At 40.1% G+C, this 21,272-nt stretch overlaps 1 protein-coding gene across 1 annotated transcript in view; it reads right to left on the reverse strand.

Moving 5' to 3' along the window:
* ARFGEF3 (ARFGEF family member 3) overlaps positions 1–18,826 on the reverse strand; it is a 153,186-nt gene extending 134,360 nt beyond the window's left edge. The window contains exons 1-2 of the mRNA XM_077776166.1: positions 18,803–18,826; positions 910–1,023 (exon numbers count right to left, since the gene is read on the reverse strand). Coding sequence (XP_077632292.1) covers positions 910–1,023; positions 18,803–18,826 — 138 coding nt within the window. The remainder of the gene's footprint in view (positions 1–909; positions 1,024–18,802) is intronic.
* Positions 18,827–21,272: the final 2,446 nt, after the last annotated feature.

Consider the following 21,272-nt stretch of genomic DNA (forward strand, 5'->3'; position numbering starts at 1 on the left):
AAATAAAATCTTTCTGTTAGAACACTCACTCTAAATAATTAAACAATAGCCCAAGAATTTTAATCAACCTATTATTTCCCCATGGAGCTATACTGGCACAACAAATGGAATGTTACTTAATTTTACCAGTTTCCTCTGCCCCCACTTTAACCGCAGCAATCTCATCTTAACCTCTTTTGTATATTCAGCATAAACTGAAAGATTCATTGACTTCAGTGAGTATAAAAGCTATAGGGTAAGACTAGAAGATTCATCTTCGGAGAAATAGGGGTCACTGTTGTAGAACCCAAAGAAACAGAAAGTTAATTATAGCTATGATTCCTTCTTATCTGTCCTGTGGCTCTGCTACTTTTCTATGGAATCCTCCATCAGCAGCTCTATGACAGATGAAGCAAGAGTCACAGACTGTCCCTAATGCTGACCCCAAAGACAGAACAAAGGCAGACTCCATCAGAAAGGACATTCACCTTCCCAATCCTTTTCACCTCTCCCCTCACCAACCCAATGCTACAATAGACTCTTTTACATGACAATCGATTAACGCTACAACCATTTTTGATTAGACACATCCTGTGACAGATGGATAAATTACCCAACTGTGTTACTTCCAGCAGGGTGGCTGGAATTTTGTCACCATACCATTATGGCCAGCTTAACTGCCATTACAAGACACATACTGCTGTCCACTCAATTAAAGCAAGAGTGGTTGATTTTTCCAAATTTGTTTTTCCTTTTGTTTAATCCAAACTAATTTATAAGCCAGAAAAATTAACTGGAAGGGTGAAAGTTACAAAGTAGGCATAAGAGGCAGATAGAGTATGAACCAGAATAACCACAGAATTTCACCTATAAACCCTGGAAACAATCAACTTTCCATCAGGATTCACTGTGAAAGAACTTTGATCTCACATTCGGAGTGAGGTCTGCCAATGAAGGTGCTGGATCAATGAGCAAGCGTGAAGGTCCATTACTCTGCGGCCTCACAGCTTGGGGAAGGGCAAGTCTCTGGTAGGTGGCCCTGCGCTGAAAATCCACAAGTATCACACATTACTCACTAAGGGCACTAAACAAGAGTGGAGGGAGACCACATTCAGCAACAAGGGCACACCTGGAAATGCTGAACCTTCTGGTCTTGGGAAGCAGTGTTATGTTTGTGTATAAACAACTGCAGACTCTGTTTTATGTAAGTGGTGAATCATACGAAGTGACTCCTAAAGCCAAGAGCACATTGTATACACTGTACGTTAGCCAACTCAACAATAAATTCTATTTAAAACAAACAAACCTGCAGACTCAAATTGCTCTGCCACCTTCAGAAACAGTCAGTGAAATCCTCATTTTACTTTCTCATCTACTGATATATTCACACGATTTATCTGCAGACCTGAGCCAGGTTGTGAACAAATGTGAGGGCCAGCAGGTTGCACCATGATTCTAGAGGACATCGCTGAATGGTTTGCTCCCTGTGCTAGTGTTGGTCACCAGGCAGGACTGAAAGATATAAGTGGTTCAGCTAGGCTTTGGCTGAGTTGAAAGGTATCAGAATTTAGTGGAAAGAACATGGGCTATGGAATCACGCAGAGCCAGATTCAAACCCTAACTATAAGTTGTATAATCTTAATCAAGATACTTAACTTTGTTAGATATTAGCTTCCCTTTACATAAAAAGGGCATCTGAAGACCAATCCTGCAAGGATGCAGTAAGGAGTACAAATAATATATATCAGGGGCTGGCAAATTTCTTCTGTAGATAGTGAATATTTTAGGTTTTCCTTTCCATATTGTCTCTGTCCTAAGTGCTCAGCTCTACCATAGCACAAAAGCAGTCATAAATAATACAAATCAATAAACATGGCTATGTCCCAATAAAACTTTATTTATAGAAATAGGCAATAGGCGAGATTTGGCCTACAGGCTATAGTTTGCCCAGTCCTGATACAGACACAGGCCCAGCACAGATCATGATTTGCAACACAGGATAGTCAGATTTAATCTTCTCATCATATGCAGAAAGATTTTGCACAGGACATGGAGCTAATTGTCCTGGAAGGGTTTTGACAAAACCAAGCTCTCTTCTAGAGAGAGATCTTAGACTACCAAGATGTCTCTTGGAAAATAAGTGTTTTGAGAAAGCAGATAGGTTTCATCTAGGTACTAAGCCAAAGTACTCCATCCATCCAACCATCTATTCAATCAATGTTTGAGTGCCTTATGTGTGCAAGATGCCATCATGGGTGCTCAGTAAAATCTGGCCAGAAGCAAACAGAGCAGATACTTGCTTTCATTTCATTCAAGGACTGAAAGAGAGGAAAAAATAAAATCAGCACTTATCTCTCTGTTTAGTGTACCTGTGACTTCAACCTTAAAATAGGTATTTTTACCCCATTTTACATTTAAGAAAATGGAGGTTCAGAGAGGTTCTATAGCCTGCTGAAGGCTACACAGCTAAAGTCTATTAGAAACAATCCAAACGGAAATCCATCTGACTCTCAAGACAAGTTCCTTCCAACACACTTTAGTCTCAAAAGATCTGAGCAAAGTTAGATTTGTTTCTTGACCTTTTTAGGATTACAAAAATAAAATATCTGGCATGGGACCCTCTTCCTAGAGAAATGCAGAAATCATCTCAGAGAACTCATGAGTCCCCCAAGACCCAACTTCACATGGATCCCAAATTGAAGGCCCCTGACCTCAAGGGAAAGGACCCTGCCCAACATGGCAGTTATTTTGGTGTCAGAGAAGAGGGTTATGTTCCCTGGATGGGCTTAGAGTTTCACAAGGACAGACTCTGAAGTGATGTTATGCTGAGCCTGGGACAGAGTAGGTTCCTGTGTGGTGGTAAGGGAGTTAAGGGGAAATGACCCTCTTTAGGATCCAAGGTCTCTCCTCCCCTCAGACCCAGCAGAGTCCTAGATTAGCATCACAAGCCTCAGTTCCTGACTTCAACAGGAAATGAACGCAACGGAAATGAATGAAGCTCCTGGGGCACAAATGATTTCACTGCTTGCTCTGTGATATCATAAAAACCCTGATGCCTTGGCTTGTGTGTGTGTGAATAAAAGAGAATACAGGCCTGTTAATTAGGTCTCAGGATGAAATTTATAATGGAGATGCAAGGTGGCACACAGTCCCCTTTGCACATACTGTATTAGAATAAATCATCTTTTGATCTTTCTAGATGCTGCCTCATTAGGAAAAGGGCATACCAAAAATCAATATTCAGTTACATCAAGTGATTATTTTTTATGCACAGGCACGTTCAAGTTCACTCTTGCCTAATTAAATAAAGGCAGTGGCCCCAGGTTTCATGTCCTGACATGCGATTATTTCTTAAAGAAGAAGAATTAGTAGTGCTGCATATGCATGAGGAAGACCATCTCAGGACACTGCCTGGTTGTGTCAAGGAGACTAAACCAACTGCCTTTACTGTGTTGTCATGGTTCACAGACCAGCTATATTGGGGTGGAAGACAACAATGAACAATGGGAAATTAAAACAGGTGAATAAGGGGAAGTTAGGATTTACCAAAAGTTAGCTTTTAATATGAACTTCAAGTAAAACCAAATTCCTGAATGTTGGGCTGATTTCGTTTGGATGAACCATATGGGAAAGAGCACAGAGATCCTTTGGATTTCTAAAATCTGCTGACACTCTCCAATTCTAGGATTCTGTGATCTAAGCCATTAATTCAATAACTGTCTGAACTGTTTCATATAATTACCATGGCTCCAGTTGAAAATCAGAGGCTTGCATGTGCAAAACCCCATGATCACATATTCATGTTTATATTTCAATTACAATTTTTGAAAGTAGAGATTTAATTATCAACAAGACAATGAGATAGATTACTTCTTCAAGATAACATGTTGGTAAATGAAACTGTTGCGATTTAAGCTTGTACCATGTGTCTTCAAAACCCATAGCCGAGGCCTCCACAAATGCCTTTACCAGCAGACGGCTCCCCAATGACTGTGGCGTATGACACATCACTTTTTAAATAGCATTCAAAGTTCCCTCAGGTTAAAAGACTGGGGACAGGCATCAAACAAGTAATATAAATTACCTTGAGTGAATGTTGATGAAACAACACATTGTATTTGACAGCTAGTATGTAGTTATGAGAAGGTGTAGACAGTTTGGATGAATGGGGAAATGTGGCTTTAAAACCAGTTGCTGAGTTCAAGTTACAGCCATCCACTTTTCCCAGTGAAGGAGGTTTTTCACTGCTTTCCCTCCCCACTTCTGTGACACTTGGGACATTATTGTGTTTATGAATACTGAGGCTTTAAACAGTGCGTATTTACACTGATGAATTTTCATTGACTGAGTTCTGCCAGAGCCAATTCCATTGAATCAACTGGAACTGAATTCATTCCTTAACTGACATTCTCTACAATGCCTTTAAAAAGGATTCCATTTTGGGGGCATCTGGATGGCTCAGTTGGTTAAGCGTCCGACTCTGGGTTTCAGCTCGGATCATGATTTCAAGGTTCATGAGTTCAAGTCCCACGTCAGGCTCTGCACCCAGCCTTCTTAGGATTTTCTTTCTCTCTTCTCTGCCCCTCTCCCCGCGTTCTCCCCCGCCCTTTTTTTTTAATTAACTCAAAAAAAAAAAAAAGGTTTCCATTTCTGTTTTCATGTCTAAATTAGTACAATTATTTTTATCAGTACCAATCCTTTTCTATTTCATAACAAAGATTAGATTCACCCTCCAGGAACTTTTAGTCATTATGAATGCAACTATGAACAACATATAATTCCTTCTCTCCTGTGGGCTTTCAAGATTCTTAGCAAGGCTACTACAATTATTAAGTTGAGCATATTAAATGGCCATTTTTGTAGATTGGAAAGGGTTGAATATCAACAATTTGATGCGATTCAATATGTTTTTTAAAATCCCAAATAATAGAATAAGGTTATGCTCATATTTTCTTCCAAAACATATGCTTTCACTCTCATTTTATTGTAAAAGGCTTTTATGTACATAAAAACATTCAAACAGTAGAAAGGGTTATATAGTAGTGAAAATCAACTAGGGCTCTCTCAGAGAGCTGGACTAAGTGTTGACGATGGGTGTTTTCAGATGTAGCATTGGGGAATCTTCTGTATTTTATACATTCTATTTGTATCAATTTTTTAATTAAAAAAATTTTTAATGTTTATTTAGTTTTTGAAGGAGAGAGAGACAAGAGTGTGAGTTGGGGGAGGAGTGGAGAGAGAGGGAGACACAAAATCCAAAGCAGGCTCCAGGCTCTGAGCTGTCAGCACAGACCCTGACGTGGGGCTCGAACCCACTAACCGTGAGATCATGACCTGACCCGAAGTCAGACACTCAACCAATGGAGCCACCCAGGCGTCCCTGTATCAATTTTTATATAATAAATTTAGAATATACTTGCATAATCTGAACAAAACATTTTTTAAAGCCATAAAGCCATTGGCTCCTTACAAAGATAATCATCACTGTGTTTCTTTCTGTTCAGCTCAAAGAGGTAAATTACTTTGCTTGTATGCCAGCAAAATATTAAATATAGAACTAATTTTCTTCCATTTCATACTAGTACTTACACTGACAGTCCATGTATTCTTTATACCTATGATACATGCTGTTCTTATCTACAAAGAAAGCTTCTGTGTACATGACAGCCACACTATGCTAGCTGACTTGTTTTTGTAATGAAAGGACAACTACAGGTAATTAAGTAGGCTCATCAATCATCTAAAAACTTGTAAATATGATCTATATTTTACCTTTGCTATTTGATAGGTCTAATGGCTCTTCTATAGTAGTTGGGTATATGTATGGAGGTGATTAAATGTGTTCAAACTCTAGAATTTACCTTGAAAATCATATCTTTCTAACATCTAGAGACAAGCTTGTTTTCCTGACATTTTTTTTTCAATAAAGGAAGGCAATTCAGAAGGAAAAAAAAGTTACAAAAGAATAGAAAGCAACATAAACACAAAAAATATTTTGTGACATTATTGTGATAGGACAATGGTTAAACCCACTTACCTTTTTCATTTCAAAGTTTTCATTTAACATTCTGACAATATTTTAAAAATACAGAACACTACAGGTCAAGAAAACAATTTATAAAGGAGAGTACATTTTTATTCACTTTGAAAACATTTTTCCAGTTTTATTGAGACCTTATTGACCTCTAATATATTAGTTTTAGGCGTACAACATAATGATATATGTATATAGTGAAAAATGATTGTCACAGGAATTTTAGTTAACATCCATCACCACACAGTCACAATTTTTTTCTTGTGATGAGAACTTTGAAGAGGCCTCTCTTTGCAACTTTCATCATATACAACAGTGTTGCTAAAACTATAGTCACCATGCTGTGCATGACATCCTTATTTATCTTTGGGGAAAAAAAAGATGCATATGGCTTGGTATTTTCACCTACAATCTGGGATTTATCAATAAGATTTACATTTTATGTAATCAAATGGAAAAACACTAAAGTTTTTTTTTAATTTCTAGAGGAAAGGAGACATGAAGTCCATATTAATCATAAGGGAAGTTGCTCTGGAATTCTTTTTTTTTCTATAACCATCAAGCATAGGGCGCTGTACTTGGCAATGATTACAGGACAGAGTACGACCGTTATTCCTGTCCAAGGTACAGGCAAGTGTCAATTCACCTTCTGATCATCAAAAAGAAGGAAAATGCCGGAGAAGTGTTAGCATCAGGGCTATTATGGTTAGTTAGCTGAGCCTATAAAGGTGAGTAAGTCCAGTAAAAATACCAAAGCAAGTGACCTTCTCCTTCCGTTGGACACAACATATTGGTTACCTTTGGCTCGAGTGTTCTGTCCCTTTCAACCAGAGGATCCTTAACGGATACATGGGAGAGCAGCCATGCAAGGACAGAGACGCCATTTATCAAAGATCATGTGCCGGACACCACATGATCGATGTCCCGCCAACCCAATGAGGAGGGACAAATAATATCTACATTTATCAGAGAGAAAGAAGAGGAAAATTCACTCCTGGAAAAGTGGTGGTGCAGTAACTGGACCCATGAACTCAAGCTCCTCCATAGCATGTGACCTTGACAGTTACCATTTGTCACTCTCAAACCCTGTTCCAAGACTGGTTTAAGCATTTTACACACACTAAGCCTGTGAAGTACCCTTCATGAAAAACAAACAAACAAGAAGCCTAACCTCCTTTCTTTCTGTCCATTGTCTACCCAACCTTGCATTTCCTCGTATTACCTCCCACGGCAATTGTTTACACACTTTTACATTTTTCCCTGTGAAACACTGCAAAGCACTCCTCATCTCCATCAACACACTTAGCAATTCCTCATACAACCTCTTCTTGTGGCACCACGGAAAGGTTTATTCTTTAAGACTTCCATTAAAAAAAACAACAACAGTTTGTGAGTAGCTATCAAGAGCTTAAAAACATGAATATGCTTTCATGGAGGAGTTTCTATTCCATAAAACTTTTCTGAAGAAATCATTATACATGTAGTAAAGCTTTGGGTGTGAAGATTTTTTACCGTCATTTTATTTATAATGTAGATGAGGTTAAATAAATCATGGCACATCTTTAGAATGGAGTAAGTATTCTGGAAAGTTTTCACTGACACACGAAAACGCTTTGAAATCTTATGCCAAAAAACTGAAAGAATGAGAATGAACCCTAGCATGGACCCTACTCGGAAATAAACAATTACATACAATTGCAGAATGGGTAGAGGAAGATGAGAGGCCAGATATTCATTTCTCAAAATACCTCCAGAATGTCTCTCTGCATTTTGGGAATATGGGTGATCTTGGTTTTTTTTATTTAATATGTTTCTATATTTAAAAAAAATTTTAAGAATATATTACCTTTAGAAATAAAAAGTAGTGCTAGCCCTATACTACACTAGCAGAAACAGCCTTCATTTTCCTTCAAAGCTTTTGGCCTGGACCTGTGAATGGCCATATTTCTGGCAACAGCTTTCATCTAATACTTCCTGGGATTCCTTTGTGCCAACTTCCTCTCCTGTCAAGTCACCACCCTTCCCACTTTATCAAAAACTGGGCCATATTCCTGGAATAGTCCCACTTCTTTTCTCCAAGACATTCCCTTATCATCTTTCAAACACATCCTGAATTCCTTCTTCTCCCTAAAGTCCTTTTGACCATAAACAGGCTTGCTTGAGATTCTAAAATATAGTTACCTTAGTCATATAATCTATAATCGGTATGCTTAATTTCATTTTGCTTCTTTCTAGGACATGTTTTCCTACAATCAAACTTTTGGGCTTAGAGGATAAATATATCAACAGCATGAAACCTGCCTATGGGAATTGCTCTGCCCTGCGTTAGAACACGGAACCATGTGCATTTTGTTACTTAATGATTTCTTTTGATGAAAGTATTCCAACTGGTGATTAAGAGGTAGGATTCTGCCTAGAATCTCTGCCACAAAGAGGCAATAAGCAATAATCCACCAAAACAGAAAGGATTTCAAATTCAAATATTCAAATTTTAGGGAAGAGGAAATAGTAGCTGGACACTACCACCAACATAATCTTTTTTATGCACTGATAATCTTATGCAAATAGGTAGCTGTGTCTTCAAAAATAGCAACTTTATGGCATAAATATCTTTCAGAAAAGTCTATGTAATCATAGACAGGTAACTTAAAAAGCAAAACTAAATTACATTCAGATAAAACTGTGATTTAATGCTCTAGACTCAGAGCTCACTGGCCTGTTAAAGCTCACAAATTATATATGCACATATGTGTACACACTTTTATAAAGATTTTTCATCACTTAAATGCCCTTATAGCAAAATTCTAAAAAAGTAACATTTTTCTGGAAATAGAAATTTCCAGTTGTGATGTCAAAATGCCTCATAAAACCAGTCCATTAGCAGATCAGCACACCCGTCAGAACGAAAATTTGTATTGCTTGATTGTTAATAATTCATTTGTGAAAAGTGCATAAGATTTTTTGTAATAAAAAGGTCTTTAAAAAATATTTAGCAAGCCTACTACACAAGTCCAGACTCTATGAAAAGAGAGGCATATAATGGTAAGATACCCAGTTCCTGTCCACATGGAAGCCACAGCCTCAGGGAGGTAACAGACAAGGGATAATATGAAAACATAGGTAATAAAGCAAAACACACTTGTATTTTTTTTTTAATTTTTTAATGTTTTATTTATTTTTGAGAGAGAGAGAGAGAGAGAGAGAGAGAAAGCAAGAGCGTGAGCAGGGGAGGGTCAGAGAGAGAGGGAGACACAGAATCCTAAGTAGGCTCCAGGCTCTGAGCTGTCAGCACAGAGACCAATGTGGGGCTCAAACCCATGAACCGTGAGATCATTGCCTGAGCCGAAGTTGGACACTTAACCAACTGAGCCACCCAGGCGCCCAAAACACACTTGTATTAAGGTAGAAACAATCAACTATGAACAGGAGTAGCAGAGATCCTGTCTAGAAAAATTCAAGATCATCATGAACAAGGTGATATTCATTTGACTTTGAAATGGAAGGGACAGTATAGGACCAGAGAAAGGGGCAGAAAGACATATGCAGCTGAGGCTGAACCCCCCAAGGCACACAGGGGGTTCATTATGACCGGGTAAGTCATGGTGGGACTACTGATGAGAAATGAATTTGGCAAGGTAGATCCAAGGCAGCTTTTGAAGGGTCTTTGCATGCTATGCCAGAGAAACTGGCCTGGAGTCAGTTGCAAATGAGGAGTTAATGGAATATTTTTAATCCAGGGAATAATGTGACCACAGACATTTTCTACAAAATGAATCTCTGGCTACAATGCAAGGAATGGATAAAAAGTAGAGTATCATGGAAAAAAAATTCTGGAGTTCAACTAACCTGCATCAAATTCAGGCTCTGCCAATTATAATCTGTACACTAAGTATTTAACCTCTGCAACTCTCACTTTGTATATGGACCTAATATTGTCTACCTGGAGAAGTATTACAATGACTAGGTAAAAACTACATTAGAAAAATTCTTGATTTCTCATCCTAACATTTATAGCACTCCTGAAGGTCCCTGGCCAAAACTCCATCTCTTCCCACCCTGGCTCTGTCTTGCCCCACAATGAGTCTCATGTCACAGGTCTCGGACTACAAGCTAGGCAAATAGCTGCCCTTTAGCCAGTCCTTCTGCCTAGAGATGCATTCATCTGTGGCACCATCTGCCTTCTGAAAGATACAGTTGGGAAAGGGGTTTGCATGCAGTTTCTGCAAGGAGGCTCAGCATAGTCCAAGCAGGGAATTCTGAAGTCTCAAATGCCCAGAACATGAGCTGACGGGCTGGGGTAGGCTCTAGGTAGGAATGTTCCCTCCACTTGGGAAAGGACAAGAATGGAGCCTCTACTACATAAGCCCAGAGAAGGGTTCCACTTCTCCCAGGACTTAAGGGTGGTATGACAGTGCTTAGCATGTCGTGCACAGTCAACAAATGATTGTTGTTATGGTACCTTTTCTCACTGTCACTACTGTCTTGTTATTATAGTTTTGTTGTTGTCATCATTATTTACTGGAGGTAGCAAAGCCTGGAGGAAGGACTTACACTCTATTAACAAGGCCAGCACTGGAAGTACAATACAGGTAAGCCATATTCAGGAATGCAAAGGAAGGAACAGAGTGGGGCACCTAGCTGGCTTAGTCAGTTAAGCATCCAACTTTGGCTCAGGTCATGATCTTGTGGTTCATGAGTTTGAGGCCTACATCGGGCTCTGTGGTGACAGCTCAGAGCCTGGAGCCTGCTTCTGATTCTATGTCTCCCTCTCTCTCTAGTCCTCCCCTACTTGTGCTCTGACTCTCTCTCAATAATAAGTAATAAATATTTTTAAAAATTTTTTTAAAAGGAAGAAACATAACCTAGAGAGAGCACAGAAGTAGAATAGAGGGGACCTACTGGAAGAACAGTTTTGAGGATGGAAACTGGCAAGAATAAAAACTATATTTTTCAATATTTTGAGTTTCAGGTTTCTTTGGGCATCCAAATGTTGATAAGTAGAAAACTAGATATACTGGTTTGGAGCTCGGGAATTAAAAAAATATCCATCTTAAAGTGTGGCTGAAGCCTTGGAAGTGAATGAAATTTCTAAGGCAAAGTATAAGAGACACAGTAGAAAGAGAGAGCTCAGAAAAATCCATCTAGCCAGTGAGTGGAGGGAAGGATGCTAGCAAAGAAGTCAGAGAAGTTGTTGACTGTATAGAAAGATGGCAGAAGGAAAGATTTCCCTCAAAGATATGCCCATTCAGTACTAGTACTCACCAGTCACTGAGTGCCCACTTTGTACCAGGCATTTTAACTAGTCATACATATAAAATCTCATTTAATTGAGTACTTACTACAAAACTGTGAGAGGTAATTACTTCCATGAGATCAATGAGCTAACAGATTCAGAGATGGTAAGTAATTTGTCTGATGCCCCCTAGCCACTATTCAGCATTAGGTCCCATTAGAAGCTTAACCCTATTGTTAAAACAGGAAAAACAAGGAACACTTCAGTCATGGCTATAGAGGAGGAGATGTGGAAAGAAGCGAAGTGATAAGCCCATCCATCAGAGGAGCAGTGATAAGCCCATCCATGGAGGAGAAGTGATATGCCCATCCAACAGAGGAGAGTATGAGCTGGGAACTGTCCCATTAGGTTATAGCTCTTTAATCCTCAGGAGAACTTGGATACTGGGCATTATCGAGTTTGTTTTATAGTTCAAGAAATGAAGGCTCCCAAAATTATGTAAATGAGCTGGTAAATGGAGGAATCCAGATTCAAATAGAAAGACTATATGACACAAAAGCTTTCTCTCTTTCCACGGCAGCATGCTACCTCTCTATCAAGAGGAAGCAAAAGCTAAAAGGAGAGGACAAAGGCATCTATAAAATGGAAACAAGCACAGGCATCCTTGAAAATTAACCAAAGTAATAATTTATTTTTATTTTTCAGCTGACCTATGTTCTCTCCCCCCCCCCCCCCCCCCCCCCCCCCACACCCCCCCANAAAGCAAATGCAATAATCACCCGCTTTCTCAGGATGGGTATAACTGAGAACTGTCCATCTGAATAGCACACTCAGATATAAAATGCACAAGCATGTAGGTCACAGAAAATAGAAAAACCAGTATCCTTTACTCTTTTATTGACTTTTTATCTACAACGATAAAATTTTCAGCATTAAATTGTCAAATTTAGCCCAGCATGTAAAAGGTAAGCATCTGGCTACTTTGAATACAGGGAAAGACCAAGGAAAATATATTAAAGCTTAGATCTCTAGTGTCAAGATAGACTGTACCATCCAAGACTAACAACGGTTCATCAAAGGCATGCTCAGGGCTTTTAAACTTCATGTCCTCTCTATTTACACATCTATGTATCTTCACAAATGCTGCCCTCCTTCATGGTTCTGCTTGACCCTACTAGCATTTCTAGAGATCCTCTTGGCAGGGTCAGTGCCTTCCCTCCTCCCCACCCCCCCACCCCCACCATNAAATTTGTTAGCTGTGGGGGGAATGTATTCACCTTTCCTGGCTCGCAATCAACTGGTAATCGAGGTCTTTGTGAAATCTACTAGGCAAGGGAACTGCCTTACTAATATTACAATGGCATACATTTTAAAATTGAGACCATGACTTCAAAGAAGAGGAGCTCTCCAGAGTTTTATGCCATTTTTTATCAATTTTTAGAATTATAACTACAATGGAAGAAGTATTAAAATGACTTTTCCTAGGGTATATCAATTTGATGGAATTTTAATAGCCTCAAATGTTTTTAATGAACTCCTAATGGCATCTGAAAATTTTCTTCAATGTAATACTAAGTGAAAGTAGCAAGCTGCAACACATTACATACCCTATGACCTAATTTTCATGATACACATTCCAAAGAAAAAGCAATGCTAAGATTTATTATCCCTAGATGATCTGACTTTTGCATCCAACTATCAGGGTTTGGAATTCAGATTTTACCAGTTCTTATTGGGTAATCTGGGGCAAATCCTAGCCACTCCACACCTGTCTGCTCATCTATAAAGTATGGATGTAATGAAACCTTACATAGTTCAAGCAATATGGCACTAGATGTCAGGAATAATATTTTCTAGGCTTTTGAATTTTCTATAGTAACAACATACTTTGCAATCTAAAAACATCCGTTTTTTCCCCATTAAGTGTGTCACGTGTGTATTCTTTTACTTTCTAGATAATTTAAAACAAGTATATTTCATATTGTAAGACAAAATACTACCTTTTAGGCCTCTCTCTTATGCCACTTACAAAAATTAACTCCAAATGGATTGAAGACTTAAATGTAAAACCTGAAACTGCAAAACTTCTAGAATATGGTACAAAATCTCCTTGATGTTGGCCTTAGTGACAATTTATTGGATAACAACCAAAGGCACAGACAACAAAAGCAAAAATAAACAAGTGGGATTACATCAAACTAAAAAGGTTCTTCACAGCAAAAGAAACAATCAGCAAAATGAAAATGCAACTTACAGAATGGGAGAAAATATTTGCAAGCTGTCTACCAGATAGACATCCAAAATATGTATGAAATGATACAGCTCAATAATTATAATAGTCCTGTTAAAAATGGGCAAAGATAGAAAAGACATTTTTCCAAAGACGACACATGAATCTCCAACAGGTGCATTAAAAGACTGTTCAAAATCATTAATCATCAGGGAAATGCAGATCAAAACTACAATGAGACATCACCTCACATCTGTTAGGGTGGCCATTATCAAAAAGATAAGAGATAATAAGTGCTGTTGGGGAGAATGTAAATTGGTACAGCCATTATGGAAAAAGTACAGAGGTTCCTCAAAAAATTAAATGTGGAACTACCATATGATCCAACAATCCCTGGGTATATACCCAAAGGAAAAGAAACCAGCCTCAAAGAAATATCTGTGTTCCCATGTGCACTGCAGTATTCACAATAGCCAAGGTACAGAAACAACCTAAGTGTCCACCAAGAGATGAACAGATAAAGCAAATATGGTATCAATCTACCTATCTACAAATCTAGATATAACTATATATTTATACTTAAATACAGATATCAAGGATAGGTACACAAACACAAAATGGAATATTACTCAGCCATAAGAAACAAGGAAATCCTGCCATGAATCCAGCATGGAAGCACCTAAAGGACATTAAGCTAGGTGAAATAAGCCAGAGTCAGAAAGACAGACAATACGGGGTGGCTGGGTGGCTCAGTCAGCTAAGCATCCGACTTTGGCTCAGGTCATAATCTCACGGTTCATGAGATAGAGCCTTACATCAGGCTCTGTGCTGATAGCTCAGAGCCTGGAGCCTGCTTCAGATTCTGTATCTCCCTCTCTCTCTGACCCTCCCCTGCTCACGCTGTGTCTCTCTCTCACACAAATAAATAAAAAACATTAAAAAATTTTTTAAATAAATAAAAAAAGAAAGACAGACAGACATTGCATGATCTACTTATTTGTGGAATCTAAAACAGTGAAATAAAAGAGAGTAGAATGGTGGTTGCCAGGGGCTAAAGGGCAGAAGAATAGGGAGATGTGGGTCAAAGGGCACAAACTTTCAGTTATAAGATGAATAAATTCTGAGGATGTAATGTACAGCATGGTGACTATAGTTAGTAATACTGTATTATACACTTGAAATTGGCTAACATGGTAGATCTTACGTGTTTTCATCACATACACACAAATTATAACTATGTGAGGTGACGGATGTATAACTCGAGTGTGGTCATCACTTCACAATGCATATATGCATCAAATCATCACATTGTACACCTTAAATATACACAATTTTATTTGTGAATTAGTTTAATTTGTATGTACAGCTTTGTACATTATTTGTCAATAAAGCTGGGAAAAGAAACTGATGCCTTTCTGAAGGAAGAGCCTCTGTCCCGTGAAACGCTCCACAGTTCTTTCCCCATAGGCATCAAAAATCACATTCAGCCATCCACGTATAGTGATCACTCCCCCTAAGCAACACGTTTTGGCAATAAGCGTCAGAGAACAATGATGTAAAATTTTATATTCCCATAAATAGCAACTTTGCCCCATAGTAATATGTGTGTGGTGTTTCAACTTCTGAATATCCCAATAGATTCTGCTCTGTAAGCACTTTTTAAAAATAGGCTGTGGGTGAAAGCCAAAAAGATTGGTTTAGATCCTTATTAGCTGTCTGCTTTAAACATATTATAGATCCGATACTTCCCTCTCCCAGGCTGTAGACTCAGCTGAATAAGAGCCACATTAATCTGCCACTCAACAGCCTCAGGTCTGGCACTATCTGAGATGATGAAAAGACTGTTTCTCAGGATAAACATAGTTTTAAAGGTTGGGGTTGTATCTGGGTGCTAGTTACCCTTCAGCCTGGTAAACTGCCTTAGAACCCAATTACCCTGAAAGCAGTTGTATTTGTAACAATACATCAGCAAAGGGCTGTTTATTCCACTCAAGGTAAGTATCTGACCTATTATACAACTGCATGGCCTTCCTAAATGAAACATGTACTGGGAGAAAAACAAATACGCACAGTGGCTTTTTTTTTTTTTTTTTTTTTTTCAAATGCACTCAAGGAAAAAACCAGTAGTGGACTGCTCTCCTAGTGAAATGATTAAAGATCACAAGGCAGTGAAAGCTGCCTGACAAGAATCCCAGCCCAGGGCATGAAAACGGGACAGCAAGGGACTGAAAGCCTGACTAACCAGGAGGGCCATGGTAGAGCTCCTCTCCCTTATGGGCGTTAACGGAAGTCAGCCCCATGTTACTATTCTCGCCATTCACAGCCATCACAGATTGCAAAGAGCAAATCAACACAGCCAAACTTCCATAAACTTCTACAGGTTTGGCTCTAAATGGCCTAAATCCAAACAGGGACTCGGTGAGTTTGCACACGTACATAGATGGGTACCCACAAACCCAGGGAAAACCAGCGGAGATCCTGCAGGCTGATAAAGATGTTCTCATGGAAGAAAGGAAAAATTGAGAATATATTTATCAGGTATTCAAGTGTTTTAAATACTATAATTCTGCTATAATTATTATTTATATTGGCAAAATCTCACTACGTAACAATCTCTAGCTAAGGCAAAGGATTTCTCCTCCTACAAGGTAAAAAAAAAACAAAAACAAAAAAACCCCCACTCATTTGGTATCCTAATATTGATGGAAGAGGTCCCCAAACTATGGAAAACTGAGAGTAACTAACTCCACCACCTAAACTCTCTTCCGGCTGCACAGATATCTTGTCACTAGGGTGATTCAACACACTATTCACACCACAGTGTTCTTCCCTGTGTGTCAGAAGGCTCCGAGGCACTCTCAGATCCAGCCTGGAAAGGCAGGAACATGATGGCCAGGACCAAAGTGATGAGGAACTCTGTGGCTGAAAGATAGGGTCAAATCAACCTGGGAAAACATTCCTACTCAAGTCCTGGAGCACTTCTCTATTGCTACTTTCCATAGGCCCATGTCCTTTCTCCCTGAGGACTTGGATAGCTTTATGCAGGCTGGGCTCCGCCCAGCTGTCCCTGAAAGGCAGAGCCATCCTCACTAGGGAGCTGAGTAGCTGGGCCCGCCTGACCGAATGCCTGGGGTGTCTGGGCAGGAAGTCCCCCTGCTCTGGTTTAAGTGTGAATCTACAAGGCAAATCTCTGTATCAGGCAAGGCAATGGAGTCTGGTAAAAGAACTCTGGCACAGTTCGAAAGTCTGTGGTTTCCTTTTGGCCAACAAATGTTGGGTATAACCCTAAGCATATTACTTAGGTCTCTCTGATGCCCAGTTTCTATTCACAAGACCAAGGCAGAAGCTTTCTAAGCTCCTTCAAAGGGATGGGAAGGATCAACTAAGTAGGGATATGAAAGAGCTTTGAAAGCCAACACTTGATGGAAACATGAGGGAAGCAGAGGGAGAAGAGTAGCAGAGTCCAAGGAAACCAGCTCTCGGTCTCCGTATGGTTCCGCCGTCTTCTCAGCAAGATGGCGTATCTCCATCACCTTCCCAAATTTGAATGGCCTCTGCTTCTTTGAGACACATGGCTTGCAGTTCTAGCAGGCTTCTTAGCAACTCGATTCCAACTGTGTTTTTGACTGACAGCATGGTGAGCCCCAAGTGGTAAATCAAGATTGGTCTAAGTCGTTCCCAACAATCCTGTTTTCCTACTTTTTCAGCCTTCCTTGTGGCTCCTGGAGTACTTTTACTTTCCTGATAAAAGGACAAGACCTACTCAGTTGGCACTGCCTTTTGGCCTTTTGTCTTTCTGCCTTGGACGGGAGTGTGACAAATGCGGCTGCCAAGAGCCAGTTGGTGGTACCAAAAGCCAAATATAATGAAGGTCAGTAGGAGCCTAGACACAGCCGGCTGCCTACGATGTGAGGAACATAGGCCCTATCTTGTTTAAACCACAGTTAGTTGTGCTTTCCATTACTTACAGCTGAAGGCATTCATAACTTAGATACTACTAAAGGCCATTTCTAGGGAAAAGCCAATATTCAGGTAATCACATATGTGCCTTCTGTCCCAGTACATCTCCCCAAGATGAAAAGAGAAATGAAGGAATAGGCAGGGACAACAATAATTCCTATTTTAACATATCTAAGTGACAGGTATATGGTAAATATCCATTAAGGGCATAGATTATATTAGTTAAAAGAACTTTCAAGTCACACGTGTATTTGTTTCTTTTATTTAATTTTATCTAACCTTATTTTGATGGGGGGGGTGGCACAAGTGAGCAAGGGGCAGAGAGAGAATCTCACGAGGGGGAGAGAGAGAGAGAGAAGCGGGGCACAAGCTCACAAACTAAGAGCTCATGACCTGAGCCGAAGTTAGATGCTTCTTTAAGCATGGAAAGTCACCCAGGTGCCCTCAAACGTGTATTTGAACCTCTGTCTATCCTGCATTAGCCATGTGACTTCAGGCAAATGATATTTATCACTCCAGCCTCAGTTTTCTTATTAAAATTTAGGTTGTATGAGTACCTATTGTACTTACTGTAAAATTTAATAAGGTAATATACAATGTCATTAGCACAATTCCTGGCATAGATCGATGCTTCATAATTGGTCACCTTCAGTATTGTGGGGAGGCACATTACACCATGTGCCTGGGTATAAGGGTGACAGAGTCAGGGTCTAGCTACTGGGAAGCACATGAGGAAATCAGTTATCTGTGGCAGAAGAAGGCCATACTATGCACCACTGTGCATATTGTGTGACAGAGGGTGCCATCGCCCCACGTCCAGACCCCCACACTTTGTAAATGGCGCAGACATCTTATCTGTTCCCTTACTATTTCACAGGACTTAACCAAATACTTAATGTAGAATTCCCTTACCCTTATCCTGCAGAAGAAATAAAAGGCCAACAAAATGGTCAAAATGCAGCCAGACACCAGGAAAAGGATTCCAGCAAGAGACATCTTCCAGGCTGCAAATTTGCCTAGCCCCCTCCCTCCTCCGTCCCTGAAGGTCAGGCGGTTTCCTTTAAAGTGGGCGTATCAGGGAGAATGCTTTCAGCCGCAAGTGAAAGGAAATCAACTCCCTAAGTGGCTTATACATAGAGGCAGGGCCCCCCAATTTTAGGTGATTCAGTGCTCCAATGACACAGTCAAGAACCCGGGTTCTTTGCCTCTTCCTCCTCGTCCACCCTCTTAAGTGTCTGCTTTACCACAGCTGTGGCTGCTCCAAGCATCATTTAAATATGATAGATTTCAGGGAAGAAAGAACTTCACAAGTCTGAGAGAGCATTCCTCTCCCATCCCATTCTGATCCATCTGACACAGGGCACACCCGTTGGCCAGACGGGAACGTCATGCCTGCGACAGGGCACTGTCCTCTGAAGCAGACAATAAAAGCAGGTCCTCATAACCCAGTTGGGTCCTGTTGGTGGTAGGAGCTGGTGGGACGTTGGGAACTCAGCCAAAGGTCTCTGTTCCAGGGGAAAAAGACGGAAGGCCCAGAGATTTTGCAAATGCTGACAATTATCTCCTAAACTGGGAAATTGCCTGCATGTATTCCGGTTCAAAGCCAAACCAAAGCCAAACCATTACCTTTACGCAGGTATGTGGTGCAGTACTACTGGGAATCGGACTGCTTTCCCTGCCCCCATCAACAGCCACCCTCATCCTGGACTGGCCCCAAGAGAAGCCAGCTCAAAGAAATTTCTCGAGTCTACAAGCAAAAATGGAAGAGGAAGGTACAGTGGCATTCGATTCCAGTTTCCAGATTTCAGATGTTAGACTTTATTTTAAACAACACTTTAAACTGCCACAGGGAAGTTTTGCAGATTGAGCCTGCTCGGGCTGATCTGCTTCTAGTTCCCAAGGACCAATTAGTCCTTGCTGTACTCTCAGGAATCAGAAATAACACTACCTAAATGCAGACTCTTATCTGCTCCTTTGTTCCTGGAACCTGTTTTGTTATCTAAAAATCATACTTTGAAACTCAGCACTGAAGGGGAAAACAAAAATAAACCAAAAAACTTGCATCATGCTGCAAACTGCCAAAACACCATACGCCTATTTTATCAGAGTGATATTACACTTATGATTTGATGTACGTTCTGCAAAGTACCATCTTATTTAAAATCTTATGTAATCTTCATAAGACCCCGGTAAGGAGTATTATTTGCAGTGCTATTACAGGGCAATTCCGTAGCTCTGGGAGATGACAGGTGACCCAGGTGACAGTTCCACAGGTCCGTGGGCACAACAGGGGGCCATCTCTCTACAAAGCATTATAAAAGGATCGCCGTGAGGGCCATTCTCAGCTCCCGTTCTCAGCTAAGAGGAAGAGTCGGAGACTCTTAAGAATGAAGGATTCAGGGGGCGCCTGGGTGGCTTAGTCGGTTAAGCGTCCGACTTTCGCTTAGGTCATGATCTCGCGGTTCGTGGGTTCGAGCCCCGCGTCGGGCTCTGTGCTGACTGCCAGCTCAGAGCCTGGAGCCTGTTTCAGAGTCTGTATCTCCCTCTCTCTCTGACCCTCCCCTGCTCACACTGTCTCTCTCTCTCTCTCTAGAAATAAATAAAAAAATATTAAAAAAAAAAATGAAGGATTCAGGATTCTGACATCTAAAATGGGGAAGAGATGGTTCTCAACGGGTAATCAAGATTCCTGAGACCCTTTCAGAGGGCCTACAAAGTCAAACGTTTTTCCAGTCTCAATCTCTCAGGAGTACAGGGTGGACTTTATCAAAAAAGAAGATCCACAATTATCTGAAAAGGCGATTCAGATTCCTCTCCTGTGTTAAGCTGCTTATCGGTACGAGGCAGGATTTTCTTTATCTCCTTCAACCAAAGCTACGCATTGGAGCAGATGGAATGCAGAAGCAGAGCCGAGATTCCAGCTGTTTTCCTTCTATGAAGCCAGATATGAAAGATTCGCAAAAATGTAAAATTCTTCTCATTACATTTTTAAAGTAGTTAGTTTTCATAAAAATGTCACTCATATTAACATATAATAGGCTTCTTGGTACTTTTAATGAATTGATATTTAAAAAAATTTTTTTAATTTAAAAAAAAATTTTTTAATGTTTATTTTTGAGAGAGACAGAGATGGAGTGCAAATGGGGGAGGGGAAGAGAGAGAGGGCAACACAGAATCTGAAGCAGGCTCCAGGCTCCGAGCTGCCAGCACCAACCCTGACATGGGGCTGGAACTCACAAATTGTGAGATCAGGACCTGAGCCAAAGTTGGACGCTTCACCGACTGAGCCACCCAGGGGCCCGTAAATTAATATTTTTTAAGTTTCTGTTTTGACTTCTAATGTGGTAAATATTGACAGATATAGTCCAAAAATTTCCCTAAAATGCTCCTTGGGTCTTCAATAACTTTTAAAAGTATAAAAGGTTTTAAGACCAAAAAGTCTGAACACTGCTCCATTAATGTGACAGCTGAATGGATAGGGAAAGTGAGGGGCACATACACACAATGGGGGACATCACTCAGCCATAAATAAAGAAGGAAATCCTGCCCTTTAGAGCAACATGGATGAGCCTTGAGGACATTATGCTCAGTGAAATAAGTCTGAGAAAGACGAATACTGTAAAAGCTTACTTCAAATTTCTCCTCACACACCCACACAAAATGGTAGCTATGGCAGGCGATGCCTTCACTAACCTTACTGTGGTAATCACTTTACAAGGTAAACATATATCAAAGCATCAGTCTATGTATCTTAAGCTTATAGTGTTATGTTGATTATATCTCAATAAAGCTAGAAATAAAGCACACACCTGTCACATGGGACACACTTTGTCACC

This window comes from Crocuta crocuta, unplaced genomic scaffold (assembly GCF_008692635.1).
Source record: "Crocuta crocuta isolate KB4526 unplaced genomic scaffold, BGI_CrCroc_1.0 scaffold25, whole genome shotgun sequence".
Taxonomy (NCBI): domain Eukaryota; kingdom Metazoa; phylum Chordata; class Mammalia; order Carnivora; family Hyaenidae; genus Crocuta; species Crocuta crocuta.